A 20,100-nucleotide genomic window follows, 5' to 3' on the forward strand; every position below is an offset into this window, starting at 1 on the left:
CAGAAAGCACTCTGGGACAGGGCTTCACTACCACAAGGTAAATGGGAAAAGAAAGATTTTCAGACCCTGCACTGTCTTTAATCCCACTCGCAGAGCTTTAGAAATTGGTGTGTATGACAGACGGGAATATATGATTTTGTCTAAGTACAAACGAAGTATTTCTTACAACTCTGATGCTACATCTCCGGGCAAACACTCTTTCTCCTTTTAGCAACCATCACGAGTTCAAGTCTGGAAAGGACATTGATCAGTGCTTTAAAACTCTGCTAATAAAATTAAGGGAAAGCAATCTGTACATAGGAGTTTATTTAGATCCCACAGGTTTTAAATCATTCCCCTTTATATCTCAGCCCACTGGATATCTCATCCAACTGAATTACCATTGGGTTTTACAATGTGATATACAAAATGAGCTGACATTATGATTTACAAACATCCTTTGAGTATCATATAAAACACAACTGTTTCCCTTATTATACAATCATTAGGGCAATGCAAATATAGTCAATACATTAGTAGCTGAAAGTGATGGGGCATTTTAAGAAAATAAATTTAACTTTACCACACAAACCTGTTCGATAAAACAAATCCTATTTAAAAAATGGGAATAAAGTTGTCTGAATGATTGAAAGTGACTGAAAGTAATTTTTATATTGTTTTGCCACCGTCCCCTTATAAGAAACATAATAGTACTTCATTTAAAAGACAACTAATTTTTTCACTGTATAGTCACACTTCATTCTTATTAATCGGTTTCACATTTTCTGCATGAAACTATGAAAAACTCACAAATGTAGACTTTCCAAACTGTAGCCACTATAATTATTTCTGCATTCTTTTCCATATACTCAGTGTGTTCAATTAAATAAACAAAAAGCAAAAAACACGACACAAATGAGCAGAATAAAACACAACAGCACGTTAAAAAGGTGACATTTAAGCCGGAGATGCCATCACTGTAGAAATATATTCTTGTTCTAATGCCACAGACTTTCTAGGCTCATGAAAAAAATCCAGACATTAGCTGAAGAGACTCTAAACTCTAACCTCGATATAGGGTTAAGAGTTTTAATTTGTATTTCCGCCTAAACTTAGGTACTAAACAACACTGTGTGCATGGTAAATTTAAAACTCAGTATATTTGAATGTCATAAAATATGAAAAGAGAAAATTTGTTTCTGAGCTGTTAATTTGGTAATGAAAGTTACCAAGCATTAAGGTCTCCTGTCTGCATGTCGCTGGTACAGGTGCTTCTGCACTTTGTCATTATGGTAGCGGTAATGAGAATGGCAGATGTCGCTATTACTGTAAATACAAAAAAGGAAAAAGTCTGAACTCATCAACAATGTTACAACTGAAAGCAAATTCTAACCTAGACAAATTAAGTTATATCATTTTAAGGGTCTCTGTCTGTTTTATCACTGCACAATCCAGAGGGATTATTACAACCATTTCCAGAACTTGCAGTTTCTCTTCCAAAACAGAATACTGATAATGACCAGTGATTCTTTCCTGAATATGAGTTGAATTGGCAGTGGAATGTGGTTTTAGTTCCATTTCTCACTACAGGAATCTCGCTGCTGCTCCGCATGTTTGGAGAAGAAAGTGCTTTTTTTGCCATTTCATTAAGTTCATGGCATTTAGTTTTATAAATTTTTAAGACAGACTTGTTTCGATTACTTCCATTCTGTCCAATCAAATATATCTTTGAATGCTTCAAAAGGTTGGATAGCTGTGAAATATAAGTACTATGCAATTTGACTGTACATACATACATATTTTCATAAATACATCTGACAGGGACCTTGGAACTAAGTATGTGGAATCGTGGGACAAAATCACAACAGGCTGTCTTATTTGTAAAATCTAGATTCAAAGTAAGAAGAGCTGAATACTAGCATGTTGTCAATACACAAATTAAAACAAAAATACAGCATTAGTTTACCCATGAAATAATTTAAACATATTTGCAAATTTCTTGACAGGAAAAGTGTGTAATTTACAACACTGAAAACTTTTAACAACCATTGACTTATATGCGCTGTACTGTAAGTCACCCAGACACGGCTAGCAGGGATGAGCATAGTGATAGGTCCCAAAGGCAACTCCCAAACATCTTCCTCATGCGGAGACTTTGGTAATTGTCTGTTGTACAAAACGCCAACGCATACGACTTCGTTTCAGGTGTTAACTTCATCAATTTTCCTCCCTTGGCACAGTCCAGCCTGACTACGTCAGTTATTGTTGAGACACTCTAAATCCACCGAGCAGCAGACGTTCCCATTCTGCACAGACAAACAAGCAGGTGTCAATCACCTCTGCAGAACAAGTCACAAAGGGCAAAGGGGTTGGTGGCATGCAGAGATAGATGCATCTCTGACACATCTACTGCACACAGAAATCTGCTTTAGCCATCATCCCAAGGCGTCCTCATCGGTCCCAACTGTGGTGGCTTTCTGAGGAGGCTGATTTGCCCAACAGCATCGAACTGGCCTGAACTACACATGAACTAGAAACGCGGATGTGAAAGACTCAGTGGTCCCCGTAATAAGATGCAGCACAGCAATGGCAATGGAGATGATTGGATTTTTCTCCCATGCAAGAGAGTTAATGGAGAGAGTTCTGACACGATCCATGCAGGGAAGCTTTCTGCTTGTCTGAAATAAGCAGATCATTCACATTCTTGATTCATGGCAGATGGGAGTGGGGGGAACACAGGGCTTTGGAGTTTAATCCATTGTTAAATATCTTTCTGCAATATCCAGTCATTTTCAAAACTACCTTATGTAATAAAAAAACTACAGCAACCACCAAAACCCCAAATGAGTTTTTTTTTTTCCTTTCCTTTTAAATCCATCACAAACAAACAGGAAAAACTCTGAAGAATGGCAGAAAAGCTACCTTCAATAATTTAAAGCCCTGGAGCAAGAGCTCGGTTTCCCACAGTGAACAGAAGAACATTTTATATATTGCAAAACAACATTTTCCTAATTCTGATATTAGCACAGTGCGGTCATCACTGCATGGAGCAATGGAGACAGACTGCACTCCTGCATTACAGCCATCGGATTTAAATACATCCCGATGATCAGGGAATAGGGACTGTGGCATTCCCTTCCCACCTTTGTTGTGGGAGTGCCTTCATCTCTGAGCTGCAATGCGTTTCTACTAGTGTACTTGGTGGTGAAACCTGTATTAGTGTTTTTGGCTCTGCTTACCAGCTCCGTAACACACATTTTCATGAACACCCACATTAGGCAATTATTAAAATCTTAGCCTAGATTCATACTGAGAACGCCTGAAGGGCTCTCCAACAGAATGTCTGAAAGTTGCACTAGGATATTACATATCTGCGCTCAACATTTTCAACAAGCACGGATTTTTTTTTTGTTTCCACCCTGCAAAACACAAAAGGCATGGGTTTTATGTAGGCTTCTGCCCTCGGGTTTCATTTACTTCCCCCGAGACCTGAATGTGAGCTTCCAAGGGCAGAAAGTGGCCCTGATTTTCTTCAGCAACACACACTTCCATTACCGTTCTACCCTGCCCATCGTACCTTGCATTTGCAGGTTGTACAAGGCGATCCCACCATTGTCCATACAGCACCACTAAGCCTTGTGATTCCATAGCCATCTAGGCAGGTTTTCCTGATGTCGTAGGTGATGATGTCAGCCAGACAGGGGTCGCTGACACAGTGGGGACAGCACTCTCCTTCTGAGATGGCTGTGTACTCGCAGTTTAGATTTGGGCACAGAAGAGGCCAACAATCCACCTCTCCCTCCTGCAGAAATTGAAGCAAAGGTCATTGAATTTGTTGCCATGTATTAGCCACCAAGAAACTTTGCATCTCATGGAATGGAAAAGTTCTGTTTTGCCAAAATTGAAATAAACTTAATGGATCAGCCCTCAGTTCAGTCAATTGTATAAACGCATGTTCAAATACTGAGCCAAAGTTTCCTAAACATAGCAGACTACCATTTGGCTGTTTCTTGACTAACCAACAACACTGTCATCATTGTTGCAGGGGAAACGGAGTTCTTTCAGGTTTTTAAAGGCAACATTAAATACTGGGTTCCAATGTTTTCCATCAGCTACAGTTTTCGCAGTGATCCCCTTGCAGACTCAGGCACTCTTTCTACACCTGGTCACACAAACATCCCTGCAGGACCACAGCAACTGTTTAACAGAAAATTAAAATGCAGATAGGTGTAGGTTAGTATGTTCAAGAAGCATTGAACATTGATCTCGCTAGCAGCAGCCAAAATTGATTTTACTGTCCACTCCTAAAGGAAATGTTAGAGCAATTCCGGTTACGTTCCACTGAGTCATTTAATTTTATTATTTAGCTTTGTAAAAAAAGCAGTGCAGGAGTTGCAAAGATGGGGAAGAGAGAATCATCAGGTCACTTTTGTAGAGTGTTGTTGTGTGCGTCTAAACCTGCGAAGGCCTCCAACAACTTACATTTATGCAGCTCTGTAAGTACTTTAGATGTTGGTAACACCACACACTGCACAGAACCTTACACATGGCACTGATTTAGGGCACCACTCTTTCAGCTCTGTGTTAACCCAATCATAAAACTAGGCAAAGAACTGCTAGCCACAAACTCAGTGTCCTTCGTAAGACACGTCGCATCTAGTATTTGTCATTGCTGCTGGCTGCAAATGTTTCTTGCTGTTCTTTTGCAAACATAAAAAAAAATAATCTTAGGAGAATAGAAAATACAATACTTACTGTTGTACATTATTGATAATTATCTCTTAACAGTAACTTAGCTCAGAATGTAATTTGTTTCCTGATGCTCAGACACCTCTTGATTAATATCATCTAAAAAGACTATGTTATACAGACAGCTAAAAATGGAAAAATGATAACTTTAATGAAGTTCATTGCTGCACTAATTAGTGTATCTGTGCAAAACTTAAAGCTTTAGGGAAATAATCTACAGTGTCTAATGAGAAAATAAATGTTCTTTATTTTGCATGTTTCTCTAGTAATTTCAGTTTTCTCTATCCTTTTTTTTTTTTTTTTTGGTTAATTTTTGCTATTTAACCACATGGCACTGGCACTCCATTTTTCTAACATTCACTCAATGAAAAAAAAAAAAAAATTGCCTTGTCCATTTTAGTAAGACAGGTACACCAGCTGTTGTAATTAAGGGCTGAAACTCCTCCAACCAAATCCATCAGGTGAAAAAAATTTTAAAAGTCATTTAAAGATCAGACAACCTTATGAGAGTCCTCAAAAGCAGACTAATGCTAAAGTTAGTACAGAGTCAGGGTGTCTAAACTTCTGTGAAGCTTTTCATTTCATTCATTAGACCTATTTATTCAGCAGTAAGAGGAGAACTGATGGTGTAGCTTTCAGTTCTCGGGTGCTCTGTAAGTGCTTTACCATCATTCTCAGTCTGAAAAGCAGGTGAAAAGAGAGCCAAGAGCCTGCTTCCAGGTATGCTTTGATAAAAATCACAATCCTTATTATTCTTGCTCCCTTCCGAAACGCTTTGCCCATACCAGGCAACGGCACTGCTGACAACTGTAGGTCCAGTTGTCCCCACTGCGGTAGAGCTTGTGCCCAGTTTGGTCGAGGCACTGGCTGGTGACACGGGTGTCGCACTCCGGGCAGCAAAAGAGATCAGCGCTGGGGTTCTTGCAGTCGCAGGCTGTCCTCCGGCAGAAAATCCTCCCATCCTGCAAGGACACATTGCCCTGACATCAACCACAAACTGCCAGGTAGCAGCCTGGATAAGGTCACAGGGTGTATATATCTATCGATCTCAAAGGGCACGTCTTTAGCACGTCGGGAAATGTTATGTTCTTAACATATTCAATGTTACCGTCAACAAGGATTTGATCCTGCCAGTTGTGAGTAAAACCTCAAATACCAGTATCGTCCCAATTTCTATCAGTGCATGGATCCAATACTGTCTGAATCTGAGAATACTGTTTTCCTGTCTCCAGCTAATTGAATTTAAAAGAAATCAGTATCTGAGAAGAAATACAGTAAACACATTTCATATCTCATTGGTTACATCAACAAACTCTCCACGCAGCTGCCACTTTAATACATACAGTATTTGTTTAGTGCTATTTTGACTGATTGGATCACTGTGAAGAAAATAACTTGAATAAATAAATTGAAGTTATGAAGGTGGTCCCTTTAACTTTATAGCAGAACAATATAGCAAAAGCGTAGTAGCACTAATCATTCTTCACTCTCAATTCACCACTGGTTCTGTTCCACATCTGGGCCTCGAGTATGCCAGCTTAAAGCTAAATGGACTTAACATCATCCATTATAATACAATTCATGTATTAAGGAGGGCCTGTATTCCACAGGCTCTCCAAAATGTGATTTTGCTAAATATTTGCTTACAGCATTGAACAGCCCATTTTGTTAAAGACCATTAAACAGAACTGTTTGAGATAAACAGAAGAATTGCTTCTGCATGTAAAGAGAAAAGGATATATTCTATTTGCACCACAGAGAAACATATTGATTCTAATTCTAGTCATGAAAATTGGATGGACTATCGTGTTTGAAATTACACCCCTCGCGGTAGGTGAGCCAACATCCTGATCTGCCACACACAGATGGAACTGAAATCAGTTAACAATAAGGAGATTATCGAAAAGTTTAGAAATTAATTTCTTTTTCATTCGGTACTATTTATTGGATTGGTCCTTACTCACGCAAAGCCTCCCCTGTAGCAACTTGTAGGTAAAGAGCTGTGAGAGGAGTGAAGCCTATATCCTGCTTTGGATCACAACTCTACAATTCCTAAAACAACTCCACACATTTCGTAGCAGTTTTTCCATATTCTCATCAGAACCATGTTCTGAGTCTATAAACCTGCACCTTATGTAAGAAGGAAAACAAGCTTTTCATTGCCACCAAATAAAGGGATACCTATCAAAGCAAGGGAATTGATTTCCTCTGATCCTTTTAAAATTGGCTCTCGTTTCTAAGCAAAGCCAGTCTTGGCTGCAACGCAACATGTACAAAATCAACACCAAGGAATCACAATACCCATGTCAGTCAGTGTCACTGCTGCATTTCATCATAGTTTTGAATAGATTAGAATATTACTTTCTGTTGTAAAAATAATTAAAATTATTTTTAAGCCTCACAAGGAAAGCTGGAGAGAACACAGAATGATGGAAATGTAGAAAACATGCCAGGTTAACATGGAAATGAACTGCTTTTGCCAGCTGCGGGGCAGAGGAGTAGATTGCCCTACAGCCTTTATTCAGTTTTGTATCACTTTAAGGTAACTAAGGATTCTGTACTTGTGGGTAGTTTGCTGCTTTAGCTGTGGAAGAAGGAATAAACACGCTTTATTTCCTTACTCTGCAGTTTGAGTAAATCATAAGGAAGACTGGCAGTGGCCCATTTCCTTAGCCACAGGTCCAGCCAGGTCCAGATGCAATGCTGGGAATAAACCCATTCCGCAAAAAATAAAGAAGTCATCCTCCCCTTTCAGCCAGTGGTGAAAGAAGAGAGCCAAAAGCCTCCCCTGATGGATAGCTATGATTAAATCTCCATTCTTGCAGGTGGGAAAGCACAGCCATCTTCCACCCTTTGCTGAGGGCAGACATCAAGCTCAGCCTAAAAGCTCTGCTAGGATGACTACTAGCTCCAGGCACGTGGGGCTGTGCCAGGCATCCAAGCAATGCGATGCCCTCAACTATGGCAGTCTCTCTCCTCTCCATAATGGAGTGCTGATTAACAATGGCTAACAATAACCTGTCTGCCTACTTCCAGTTCAGTTTCCAAGCTGTCAAGATCAGTTTTCAAATTCCCTTTTCAGCTGGTGACAGTGCTGGTAGTTCTGTGCTTCGCTGAGCTCCCGTGCTGTTACCTCTGGGGAGCAGCTAACCTTTTACATTGCCTTTACTCTCTTTATTTCAGAACACTGACAAAGCCTGATGATTTTGCCAGAGACCTTTTGGCAATCATAATACACAGCTACTCTCTTTATTCTTTAAGCATCTGTGTTTTATCTACAACCTCATTAGTTCCATGCCTTTCAAAAAACATTTTTATCCCTATAGTGCAGTGACACAAAGCCTCTTAAGCTACATCTCACTTGCATCTTTGTAGCTCTATAGCAGCACTGAGAAATATATAGAGGATTGAGAAATACACATAAATCTATTTATTTTGGTTTGGTAGGTAATAACATAGAGCATCTCATTAGTATCTCTCCCTCCCCACCTTCCTCAATCAGTTCTACATGCTTCATAAGCATTGGTGGTATGACCACAAAATTGTTCTTACCAAAGAAAAAACTGTCACAGAAGGGAATCGCTGTAAACAGTGACTCAGGTTTCCACAGAGCCCCCAGACCAATCTGGACAGACCCTACCGAAGTGTTCTCACCCTCAGGAGCACACTTCACTCTGGCACATCCTCTGTTCCCAGTGCTGTGCTAATCCCCCTTGCCCCGGCTTTTTTCATATAGGGAATGGAGGGTTGTTTTAATCAGAGACTGAAAAGCCCAGATACAGCCAGACTACAGCCAGGCTTAGTTTTTTCATGGGAGACAGCAACAGTTCCCCGCTTCCCTTCAAACTCCCACCAGTCTTAAATCTGATTGTATTAAATCCACAGTAGTTCAGGAAGATGCCTGTAGAAAACACATTGGATATACTTAAGGTACCGTGTTAATTTATAGTTTTGAGAACTTAGGTTTTTGTAAACTTTATATTCACTTGAATGAGGATGGTTTGAAGAGACCGGGTCTTATGAAACACTGAAATAATGCCCTTTGCTTCAATAATGACACCTTGCTCCATTATATAACGGAAGTATTATAATTTCTCATATTCCCTTGTATACTACTCCACAAATAACCTTACTTAATGAACTTCAAAGTAAGGTATTTCATTTCCTTCGCACCAGATTTTAAGTTAAAATAGTCTCAAGATGGCACCTTTGTGTTTCAGCCAATGCACAAAATATATCCATCTGACCTTTCCTAAAATAACCATGACAAAAGAAAAGCCAAAAGAAAACACATTAAATCTGAAATGCTGATTTGTCTCCTAGATAAAACAAGTCAGTAGGATCATTTCAAAGTTCAAGTACAAAGTATAAGGAATGATTCAGTTACACTCTGCCCTTTTCCTCACGGAAAACCGAGCAGGCTGCAAAAAGGTCAAGCAGGGTCAGCTCTTCTTGCAACTGCGTGAAAAGGAAAGAGTCCTGCAGCAGATTGGGAAGGAGTCTGGTGTATTGGAAGCTATCACAATTTGTAAAAATATGTTTCAGTAACGTATTTCCATAAACACTTTAAGTCCTGCCTGGGATATGATAGAGGAGGAGCTCTCCCTGTTTTATAGACAAGAATTTGGCTCTTGAAACAGGCAGCTACTGGAATGAAACTAAATGCAAATGTTAATGCATAGAGGAAAAAAACCTGGAAAGTGAGGAAGATACAAAGGAAGAGTCATAGCAACAAACATTGCCAGTCTTAGTTTAAAATATCTATGTACTAGCTAATAATTTTGTATATTTTCATATACTAATAAGAGCATTCAACATAAGAAATAAGTGCAATGAGAAATGGCGAATAAAACAAATTACAAGCAATCTAAAATGGGAATACTAATAGTTATAATTCTGCAAAGGCAGACCAGATGTCTTCACATTTATTATAATGTTTACTCTATTGACTGGAAATCCTTTCATAAGCCAGCCAGTTCCCCAAGATTACAATAAAACCTTGATATATATTCAGTGGAGTTGTACATTTCAGCTTCTGAAGGGAGGAGTTTTAGGGAGCTTGAGGCTACTTGAAGCAAAAAAAAATATAGCAACTAAGAACATAGTCCCTTTTGAGCCCCAAAGAGCATACTTTGCCAGTTCTATTCACTCTGAAGTCTTAATTTTTCCTTCTGCTATACTACTGCAATACAGAAATGATAAGGCTTGAAGCTTCTTGCAACTTCAAAACAACTCTTCTCCCTTGTCCCCCTCAAACCCTCTAACGCTTCTCTGGCTCATAAGCACTGAGACAGGGGGATTGATAGGCCAGTTCTCGTGCTCTGTGTTCAGCTTTCTACAGTGGCCAGAGTCTCATTTTACTTACACTTATGCAAGGGCCAGTAGCGTTCTGCTGTGTCCAAGGACGGCTTTAACAGCGCTATGAACGCATCAGGTCAAAGGGGTCATAAAAGACCAACCGTTCCTCAGACTGGTGCATTTCTAAAATTCTTCTTATTTCAGTGACAGCATTCCTCTATTAACTTGTGAAAACGAAGAAAACCGAGTCAAATGTTCTTTTAGTTTGGCTGCCATACTCAGAAAAGAACAGATAACTTTGGGGGGTGGGGGGTGGGGGTAGGGGGTGGCAGGGTACAAAAAATGGATTTAAATGTGTAAGGCAGATCTACTTATACTATGCCTAGCTTCTCCAAAGGTGCCAAGAGAGCTGCACTGATCAAGCGAGAGAGCTGCCAACACAGCCAAGCTGGGATGAGGAGGAGAAAGCTGGCCTTCACCCTTCTTCACTTGAAGAAATTAAGCGCCTGCTGCTAGGTCCTTTAACCTTTTACTCATGCTCAGGCCTTCCTTCTCGCCCTGTTAATTCACATGTATTCCAAGTAAAGGGAAAACCACCGACAAGAAGATGACTGATAACAGGACATGCCCTCAGAGCTGCATATTCATGTGAAAGAGAAATCAGTTTTCAATATTTCCAGTAAACGTGCTAATTGCCTGCACCATATGTTAAAGGGTAATGCAAGACCCCCATCAAGGCATGAGTGGCTCTGGCCCACAGGGTGATGTGGTAGAAGCTCAGCAGGGTTAGCTATTATTCAGCTGTGGCTGTGGTTGTGTAAAATAAAAAGAAAAGATTACTTCCCCAGAGAATTTCCCCAGCACAGCTTCAGTGCCCACAGCAGAGCTTACCTTTTGCCTCAGTGCCTTGGGCTCAGGTTAGTATTTTTGTCCACACCAGTGGCACTGCAATATTTGTTTTCTGATACAAGCCCAAAGGATTCAAGGACTCCTGAAACCCAGGTCAGCTGGATCTCACCTTGCAGGAACAAACAGAGCATCTGTCCTCCTTCAGGGTCCACACCTGCCCATTCCGCTTGAAGCCGCCTTCATGGGGACAGTCTCCAGTGCAAGATGGTCCGGACGGACAAAGGCAATCAAACCCTCCTGCCAGGTTCACACAGGCTGAATCGTTCCAACAGGTGTGGGTCTTTAAGGCACACTCATCAATATCTGCAAAAAAAGCAGATTTATAATGCTTTGGACATTTTTTTCATGGGGCAAATGTTATTTCTGTATTAAGTAATTCCTACTCATCTGCCTTGCTGATGGAAGGGGGTGCCTTCTTTCTCAAATCTTCCACATTTACTTGCTAGAAATTAAACATTGATTTATTTTTTTTAGGTTATATTTCAGCATTTCTTTCAATTCCACCAAGAATTCTTAAAACTATCTCCAGCAGGCTTATTTGTAAATGCTGAGTCTGACATACCTAGTGGAACTGTGTATCAGTGATGCAGCTGAACCATCAGAAAAGGTGTTTTGTGATTTCCCAGTGACTGGAAAGTAGCGAGTAATCAGAGTGACTTTCTGTCAATTAGACCACACTCTGTTCTGGACTTTACACCGCAACAGAAGTGCACTATTCTTCATAAGTTCCTAGCACAATCAACAGTTCCCATACTAAAAGCAGTCAATTGCACCCTTTCCCCAGTGCTGGAAGGTATGAGTGAACTGAGAAGAAAAAAAAAGGAAAAAAAAAGAAGGAAATAAAGAATAAAATCAGAGATACCTTATACATGGAAAAAAAAGGTCTTAGAAGAAAGCTATGCAGGAAAAGTATGATTTAGCAATGATACAAAGAAATAACAGAAGAAAATCATTACACACTAGAGAGAAGTGAACTACAGTATCCCATTAAAATTGGTTTTGGAGAGTAAAATATAATTAAGTAATATGAATTTATCCAGGGAGTTAATGCAGCCTTCTTTTTCTTGCAGCAAAAGCCATGAGATTTTTAAGCACATTATTAAAAACAGGTATTTCTTTCAGAAAATAATTTTGAACTGTTCTTAAACAATATATTGACAGATTGTCCAGAAAAAATACCAGTAAACTGGTAGGTCTCTTTTCTTCCAACACGAACAATGAAAACTGTTACCAATGGTGGGAGGGCGGCTGAAGAAGAAAGTCATTTAGAAGTATGTGACAGTTTTGGTCATGAGAATTTCAGAATACTACCATATGAATTCAGAAATTACAAGGAAGAACCATCACACCACTTAAAATGACCATATTACTAGCATGAGATTTATAACTGTTCAATATTACCCGAGTATTTTCAACTCCTCTCTATAACAACAAATTTAAAAATTCAATAGAATTCACAAAGAAAAATTACCTAAAGTTTAATTTAGGTGGTATGTGCTGGCCACTTGCCCTACTGTTTGGACAGTCATCTCCTCAGAAAGCCAGATCTTAAAAAGACTCTAACAATTCTCTCAGTCTGCTGAAGGAAACTCTGTAACAATCACACCACTAAATTCCCTCTCACCTGGTTTGTAAAATTCCTGATTTCAATTCATAAACAGCCCAGGAACATGTGGAAATGTGGTAGTACCCTTGGATTTGACCAAACGCAAAATCAACCTCCACAACCGAGTCAGGGACCTGGGCCACCAGAAATTGCCTGTTCCTCTTTCTGCTTACAGCCACCAGGGAAGCTGGAGGCAATTACATTGCACATGGGCTTCACTCCTGGGGTAACCGGTGGGCCAGTCCCTTGCCAGAGATGTTCCCAGTGGCCTGATAGCACAATTTGATTGCTTGTCACTCAGACTTCCCTAAAAATGGTGTATTTTGCTGGCCTGACAGTCTTAATCGCCAAAGAAGAACATTATCGTTCCAGTGTGTGGCTTAGTACCAACAGAATACTTGAAAGGTTCACTACCAGTAGTATGAAAGGTGCTGCACTAAGAGAAATTTAACTTGTAGTTCAGTGGTTAACAAGTGCCAAATTATTATGGGAGGTAAAACCCATAAAGACTGACATGAACAGAGCAACGAGTGGACTGGTTAAATGAATTATACCTAAACACCTACTGTTAAGACTAAAAATATTCTTAAAAATATCCCATTTCCCTTTCAATAGAATTTGACTTCTATTTTATGTTAAAGACAAAGGTATAAATGAGGCATTGTTTGTCTTTGGTGATTTCACCAAGCCTCATGAATATTCTCTCCCTCACCATATTAAAGGCTCCTTAAATAGCATATATATATATATATATATATCTCATGTAGTAGGATCACAGTGCAGATTAGAAGGGTAGCTTTCACAGTTCAAAACTAAAAGGATTTCACAGATGAATATAAAGCCATATTGCCTACAGAGTTCCATGTAATTGCTTTACTTACGACACAGAAATCTAATTCTGTTTCCATGTAATTTAACAGATTTATGTAAAGCCAGATGTTAGCAATTATAGAAAATAACATTATTCATATTGTCAGTGGTACAGACCTGTTCACATTGCACAAAGCCAACTTAATCTGTTACACATATCCAAAAGGGAAGAACATCCTATTTACTTACTGCTACTACTCTCCTCTCTTTAGCACACGCAAAAAGCATGCCCCCATTAAGGGCGGCGCAAACTGGTGAATGGGACTTTCTTGACAAAGAAACCAATCAAGCAAAGCTGAGTAACATACCATGAACACAAATTCCTAATTGCTGCTGTTTGCACTTTTTTTGTTGTTGTTGTTGTTCTTTATGCAAATGATGGTTTCTTATTATTTTATAGCATTTATTATTTAAAAGTTTTCATTATTAATCAAACATAAAATGCTTGGACTCTGCATTCATTTCCAGCTGAACTTTTAATAGAGCTAATTTTCTGAGAACATCCCTTTGGCAGTTTTTCCTTTGTCACTGATTGCACTTCTGAAAGGCAGAACAGTCAACATTCCCAGTAACTTCAGGTAAAGAAATTATAAACGTAACATGTTTTTGTCCCTTTCACTCTTTCAGCCTCAAACCAGACTTGGGGGGGGTGGGGAAGGAAAAGAACCCAGAGAAATGCTCCCATATTGTTAGCTCCCAGTTAGCTTAAGAAAGTATTTCAGTTTAATGAGATCAAATGGACCTGCTCATACCGACATGAGATCATCATGTAGATGGCTATGCAAAACATGGAAGAAAAAAGTCGTCTTTAGTGTGAAATTTCTCTGAACAACTGGAGTCAACATGCCTACTTAGGCGATGAAAAATTAGCTTAGTTTAAAATTCTGAACATGTACAAACCAATATCTTAATGAATATGAAAATTGCATGACAAGACTCTTGCACATAGATTATTTTTATATTATTCAGAACCTTGCTCAGCTCAAATTCCCCACACTCCTCTCAGGTTTCATTTGCTTTCCCACAGCTGCTCTCAGAAGATGCAGGGCCACAACTGGAACAGTTAATCACAAGCAAGGCAAAACTGTACCCAACTCCTTATCTCCCATTATAACAACACTAGATGGGAAGAAGATGAAATATTAATTTACAAATCAAACAACTCTGAATGGACAAGCAGATATGTGAGATAGCAAGGAGGCTCCAAAGTCCTTCCCTGCATATAGCACAAGAACAAGATGTCTGTCTTGACTTTTGGGATGTTATTTCTATCGTGCACCTGGAATAGGATTTTGCAATTTTATTCATTATATTGAGATAATCTGTGGCAAAACCTACTAATTAACCCAAGTAAAAGTGGCAGAGCTTTACGTACCCCCTCCACACAGTTCCTTTCCAAGGAAAAGTGAGGATATAGTGTAAATGACCATAACCAAAGTGTGCTTGTAATGCTACCCTTTCGCTATTTTCTATCAACATGTAGCTGACAGCAAAGTGATTGCTGCCAAGACATGGCACCTCAAACGTTGCACAGGACTACATAAAACCCATGAAGATGTTCACTCTTCAAGCACTCCCACTCTGTGCTTCCTTAAACAAATGTATGGCAACAAGTACATGATCATATGTATTTTAGTCGCAACGCAACTAGTCATATTTCGTGGATGGGAAAAGAAGGAAAACAAACCACCCAAGATGCGCACATTTCCCAATGCGCTCTCAAAGTACATAAAGACAGCTTGGTAACTTGGGCACACAAGAAATCAGAATCAAAATGGAATAAGATAATCCCCTGAGATGCAATTTCCTTTTCCATCCTTTTTGGCTGTAATGAGAAGTATTTTGCTTCAGATATTATGAGAGGTCCCATGGCCACTGTATTTGAATGGGGTAGAAGACAAGCATGACTGTACATATCAACACCAGCTCATTAACTTGGTTTAACTGAAATTTTAAACCAATCCCTAGCTACTTCATTTCTTAGTTTTCAAGGCTATTCAGGTTTTAATGGTACGACTTTTCTATAGCACCTTAATAAATGTGTGCAAGCAAGTCATGCAGTGTGGTGCTCTGTAATATCATGATAAGCTGTTGCAGAAGAAAGAACCCTGCTAATGTGCTAATTTTAACTGTTACGGTACATTAAACCATTACAGTAAAATGTTAACGTGAAAAATGTACGCTGAGCCACCAAACCAATGTATGTACAAGTTAACTAAACACTGTTTTGACATATCATATTTCACAGGCAACTTGTCACTTAATGTATTTGCCTTCTTTCTAAATCAAAGTTATTTGGACTCATCTTTGAAAAAACTAAATCACTAAACAGATTCATTTTTAGTTAGAGAATATTTTATGAAAGTACTTTTATTCTATAGAGACATAATGGTCTATTAAAGAACATCGCACAGTAAATTAGAGACTGAATATAGGATTTACTAATGCTTTCTGGAAAATACAGAAATGACTACATACAGTTACCTTGAAGACATGGAATGCAACTTTCTCTTAGAATACAAGAATCAGAATTTACTAAAAGGAAAGTAAGCAACATTATTTTTATTTTGCAGGATAAAATCCACAGACACAATGCTCATAATATCAGAGTCTAAAAAATTCTATGAGCAGAACAGAAGAAAGTCGTAAACCAGCAGGTTCTAGTGTTGGTCTGGGACACTGTACCACACGCAAACCTTTCTGTCTATGCACCACTTCTCTAACTAGAGATAGAAAAACAATTCTCAGGCATATAGGAAGATTTTCACAGGATGGCTCTAGCGTTTTGTTTGACACAGGAAGGGGGCAAAATAAACAAAGAACAAACCTCCTTTTTCTTTCTAATCTAGGTAACAGGACAACACTGCAGCACACTATGGAATCTATGAAAGCTTCAGGAACTGGTTTTAATCCCATTCAGATCTCACTCTCCAGCTCTGCTTCACCCAACTTTTGTGGGAGACTAACATATGTGGAGGGTTTTTTTTCCACAAGCTGCTGAGTCCTGCCTTTTTCCAGCTTTCATTTCCCCCCAGCAGCTACTCTAGCCCTGCCATGAGGTCTAGCTACGCAGCCTTTCAGGGTGAAATACATGGTGAATCCTGTGGTTTTTTGGTGGGAGGAGGATCCATGTTAAGCTTCCCTACAAAAGTTGCACTGATTCTTAAAGAAAAGAAAAAAATAACCAACGACTGACAGGGACTGCTGCCTTGGTTGTTTTTCCTTCTGTGCTTGCAAGTCACAACACAGAAACTCAAAACCAGAAAACATCATGAAAAAGATGGGATCAGGAATTTTGCACGCCAGGGTCTGAACAGCTCTTTACAGACTGGAAGCATCTTGCTTAAAGAGAGATGGAGTGTAAAAACCAATTTAATTTGCTTTTATTTTGCTGCTGTAGATGGGAGTGAGCTTTGTGGGACATTATGAACTCCCCAGAACACAGCATTTCTTTGCCAGCTTTTGGTTCTGATAATCTTAAAGGTTATCACTGAAAATTCAATGGTGAGGGTTTATTCAATGATTACCTTATGAGATAGCAGTATTTGGCAACAGGTACTTAGCGCAGGGAAAAAACAACGTATGTCAGTTACTTCAATATGGTACCAGTAGATAGTAGTTAATACTGGGATGAACATCATATGACAGCTCATAGTTCTCTATAAAGTACTTTTGTTTGTTAACTTTAAAGCGTAGCAATGTTCATATTAAAAAAAGAAAAAAAAAATACACAACCCAGCAGCTATAGCCTATGTTTTAATTGCCAAGCAAACTTTGCTAACAACTTAGTGCAGCAATTGCCTTTTGTCTGCAAGCAGTATTCTTAATAACATATTGTGAAAGGCCAGCGCCTCATAAAAATGCTACCGCTGAAAATTAAATTACATTCTCTTAATTTGAGCCTGCTCACTATCACCTTATGAAGCTGCCATCTTTTATAAACACATAGCCATGGAAATATATTCCCTTTTCAAAGCTGCCTTCGGTTGGTATTTTGAGTAATAAAAGAATCTTCCCAAGCTTGAAGTGGCCTGGCGAAGTCATACATCCTTACTGCCCAAGCTCTGGAGCAACACTGTGACCTTCCCTGCCACATCCGTTACACCTCTGTCCCTTGCCAGGGGCCAAACTCCACTGTTTTCTGCTAGTCAATGAGGATATAGCTTTTAGAAGCACTAAAGTATCACAACACTTCCCAAATAGATGTTATTTTTTTAAAATGTTCTGCAAGCACTGCAGAGACACCGCAAGCAATGACTCAGCTACAAGACCACCTACATAAAAATGGGAAAGGGGGTTAACCCAGAGATACATAAATGCATCCAGCAAAAGCAACTGGCTGCCTGGGCTCTGGGCAATCTGTCAGAGCAGAGTACTCCCTCCCACTGCCTTATGATTTTCATATGTTATTACTACTATTTTTTTGTGAAGGAGGGTTTGATCTTTTTTTATTATTTATTTGTAGTTATGCTCTTAGCCTATTTATTGTTCTCTGGGTTTTGTCCTTCAAGAGGAAGGAGAAACGTTCCAAAACACACTGAAGGGCAATGGTCCAAATCCACCTCAGGTACATGCTAGGATTTCAGTATACAGTCTGGAAAATACACCAGGACAAAACGCTGTTGCTATGCAGATGAAACCTCTTCCATCTGGAGCAGACTGAATGACACTGGCCTTGACTCTAAAGACTCCACCATGCAAACGAGCTCTGTAACGTGGTGGAAGCCAGTGTTCAAGAAACCAAGGTCTAGGCAGAATGCGTAGTGTTATCTATGTCATTTTAACCAATTCTTAGTTGCACTTCAATATCACACTTCGAAATTCCTTTGTCATTGTGGGTTAGCAGAGTCTTTCAATTAATTTTTAATTGGTTAACCAGTATAATGAAATAAAATAAACTGGTTTATTCTCTTCCTCACTGGTACCCTGCAGCAGATGGTTCAGAAGAGCTATTTCGTTAAAATAACCCTGCTAATTTCACGTTCTGTTTACAACTTGCATATGGCAAGATGAGCACCTCACCTTACAAACTTCCAGCACGCTGTGCAGGTCAAAGCAAGGGCAGTTTGTTTTCAGGAAAACTCATCCCTCCAATCCCCACAGAATCCAGAACATTTTAGGCTCTTTTTTTGCTGCAGGGTAGCCAAGTGCTCTTCCCTTTAGCCGTGATGCAATGCAAGCAATAATGACTTTTTCAGAAGCTGAGCCTAGCTATGAGCCATTCAAAACCACAGCCTTGTCTATGCACCTCTTTTTTCCTGAGACCAGCCTGAGCCTTAGAACTTCTTTGTCCCAAACCAGCTCTGTAAGGTCAGCCTGGCAAGGGATGGGGTTCCCCACACAAGCAGTACAGGCAGGTGTCAGGAATGCTAGGAATGACCCTTATCCCCAGTTGCCTCAGGGCTTTTTGAAGGCTATGTCATGGTGCTTCGACTTCTCCTAAAGCAAGTATTTTCAGCATTGCTCTACCCATCACTCCTTTTACAGAATTTACATGTAAAAAAAAAAAAAAGAGATCTAAATGTAAACCAGAAAAGAATTCTTAACATTTGATAATTTGTTTAGAAATATGAGACTGTCATGTGGTGTTTTACCTATTAAGTCCCAAAATGCTTTAAAACCTGCCATTTCTTTTACACAGTTACCACAATGAAGTTCACTGCTGTGATTTTATTGAGCTGTCAGCTTAGGACAATGTGTAAAATGCTAAGTGTGCTGGTTTTGGCTGGAGTAGAGTTAATTTTCTTCAGAGTAGCTAGTATAGAGCTATGCTTTGGATTTGTGCTGGAAATAGCGTTGAAAATTGAGGGATGTTTTAGTTACTGCTAAGCACTGCTTACACAGTCACAGCATGGTCAGGGGTGGAAGGGGCCTCTGGAGACCATCTGGTCTGACCCCCTGCTAGAGCAGGCTGCACAGGATCACACCCAGGTGGGTTTTGCATGTCTCCAGAGAAGGAGACTGCACAGCCTCTCTGGCAGCCTATCCCAGCGCTCTGCCACCCTCAAGACAAAGGTGTTTTTCCTGATGTTCAGATGGAACTTATTGTGGTGCAGTTCATGCCTGTTGCCCCTTGTCCTGTCGCTGGGCACCACTGAAAAGAGCCTGGCCCCGTCCTGCTGGCACTCGCCCTTAAGATATTTGTAGACACTATAAGATTCCCCACCTCAGTCTTCTCTTCCCAGCCCCAGCTCTCCCAGCCTTTCCTCACGAGGGAGATGCTCCGGCCCCTCATCACCTTCGTAGCCTCTGCTGGCCCCTCCCCAGCAGTTCCCTGTCCCTGGAACTGGGGAGCCCAGCACTGGGCACAGCGCTCCAGGTGCGGCCTCACCAGGACGGAGCAGAGCTGGGGGAATCACCTGCCTGCACCTGCTGGCCACGCTCCTCCTCATGCACCCCAGGAGCCCAGTGGCCACCTTGGCCACACGGGCACGCTGCTGGCTCGGGGGCAACCTGCTGCCCACCAGCAGTCCCAGGGCCTCCTCTGCAGAGCTGCCCTCCAGCAGGTCAGCCCCGGCCTGTGCTGGTACAGGGGGTTCTCCCTCCCCAGGTGCGGGACCTCACACTTGCCCCTGCTGAGCCTCACCAGGTCCCTCTCCACCCAGCTCTCCAGTCTGCCCAGGTCCCACCGAGGGGCAGCACAGCCTCTGGTCTGTCAATTCAAGGCCTTTCCTGCTCCTCACCTGCCA

At 40.3% G+C, this 20,100-nt stretch overlaps 1 protein-coding gene across 4 annotated transcripts in view; it reads right to left on the reverse strand.

Annotated features, from left to right (window-relative positions):
- Nucleotides 1-291: 291 nt before the first annotated feature.
- The window catches only part of NELL1 (neural EGFL like 1), a 292,018-nt gene continuing 272,209 nt past the window's right edge, over nucleotides 292-20,100 (reverse strand). For all 4 annotated transcript variants that reach the window (XM_055814653.1, XM_055814651.1, XM_055814652.1 and 1 more), the window contains 4 exons: nucleotides 11,045-11,238; nucleotides 5,514-5,690; nucleotides 3,557-3,781; nucleotides 292-2,285 (listed from right to left, as the gene is read on the reverse strand). In XM_055814653.1, the coding sequence (XP_055670628.1) occupies nucleotides 2,235-2,285; nucleotides 3,557-3,781; nucleotides 5,514-5,690; nucleotides 11,045-11,238 (647 nt within the window). In that variant the 3' untranslated portion in view covers nucleotides 292-2,234. The remainder of the gene's footprint in view (nucleotides 2,286-3,556; nucleotides 3,782-5,513; nucleotides 5,691-11,044; nucleotides 11,239-20,100) is intronic.

This window comes from Falco peregrinus, chromosome 9 (assembly GCF_023634155.1).
Source record: "Falco peregrinus isolate bFalPer1 chromosome 9, bFalPer1.pri, whole genome shotgun sequence".
NCBI classification, from domain to species: domain Eukaryota; kingdom Metazoa; phylum Chordata; class Aves; order Falconiformes; family Falconidae; genus Falco; species Falco peregrinus.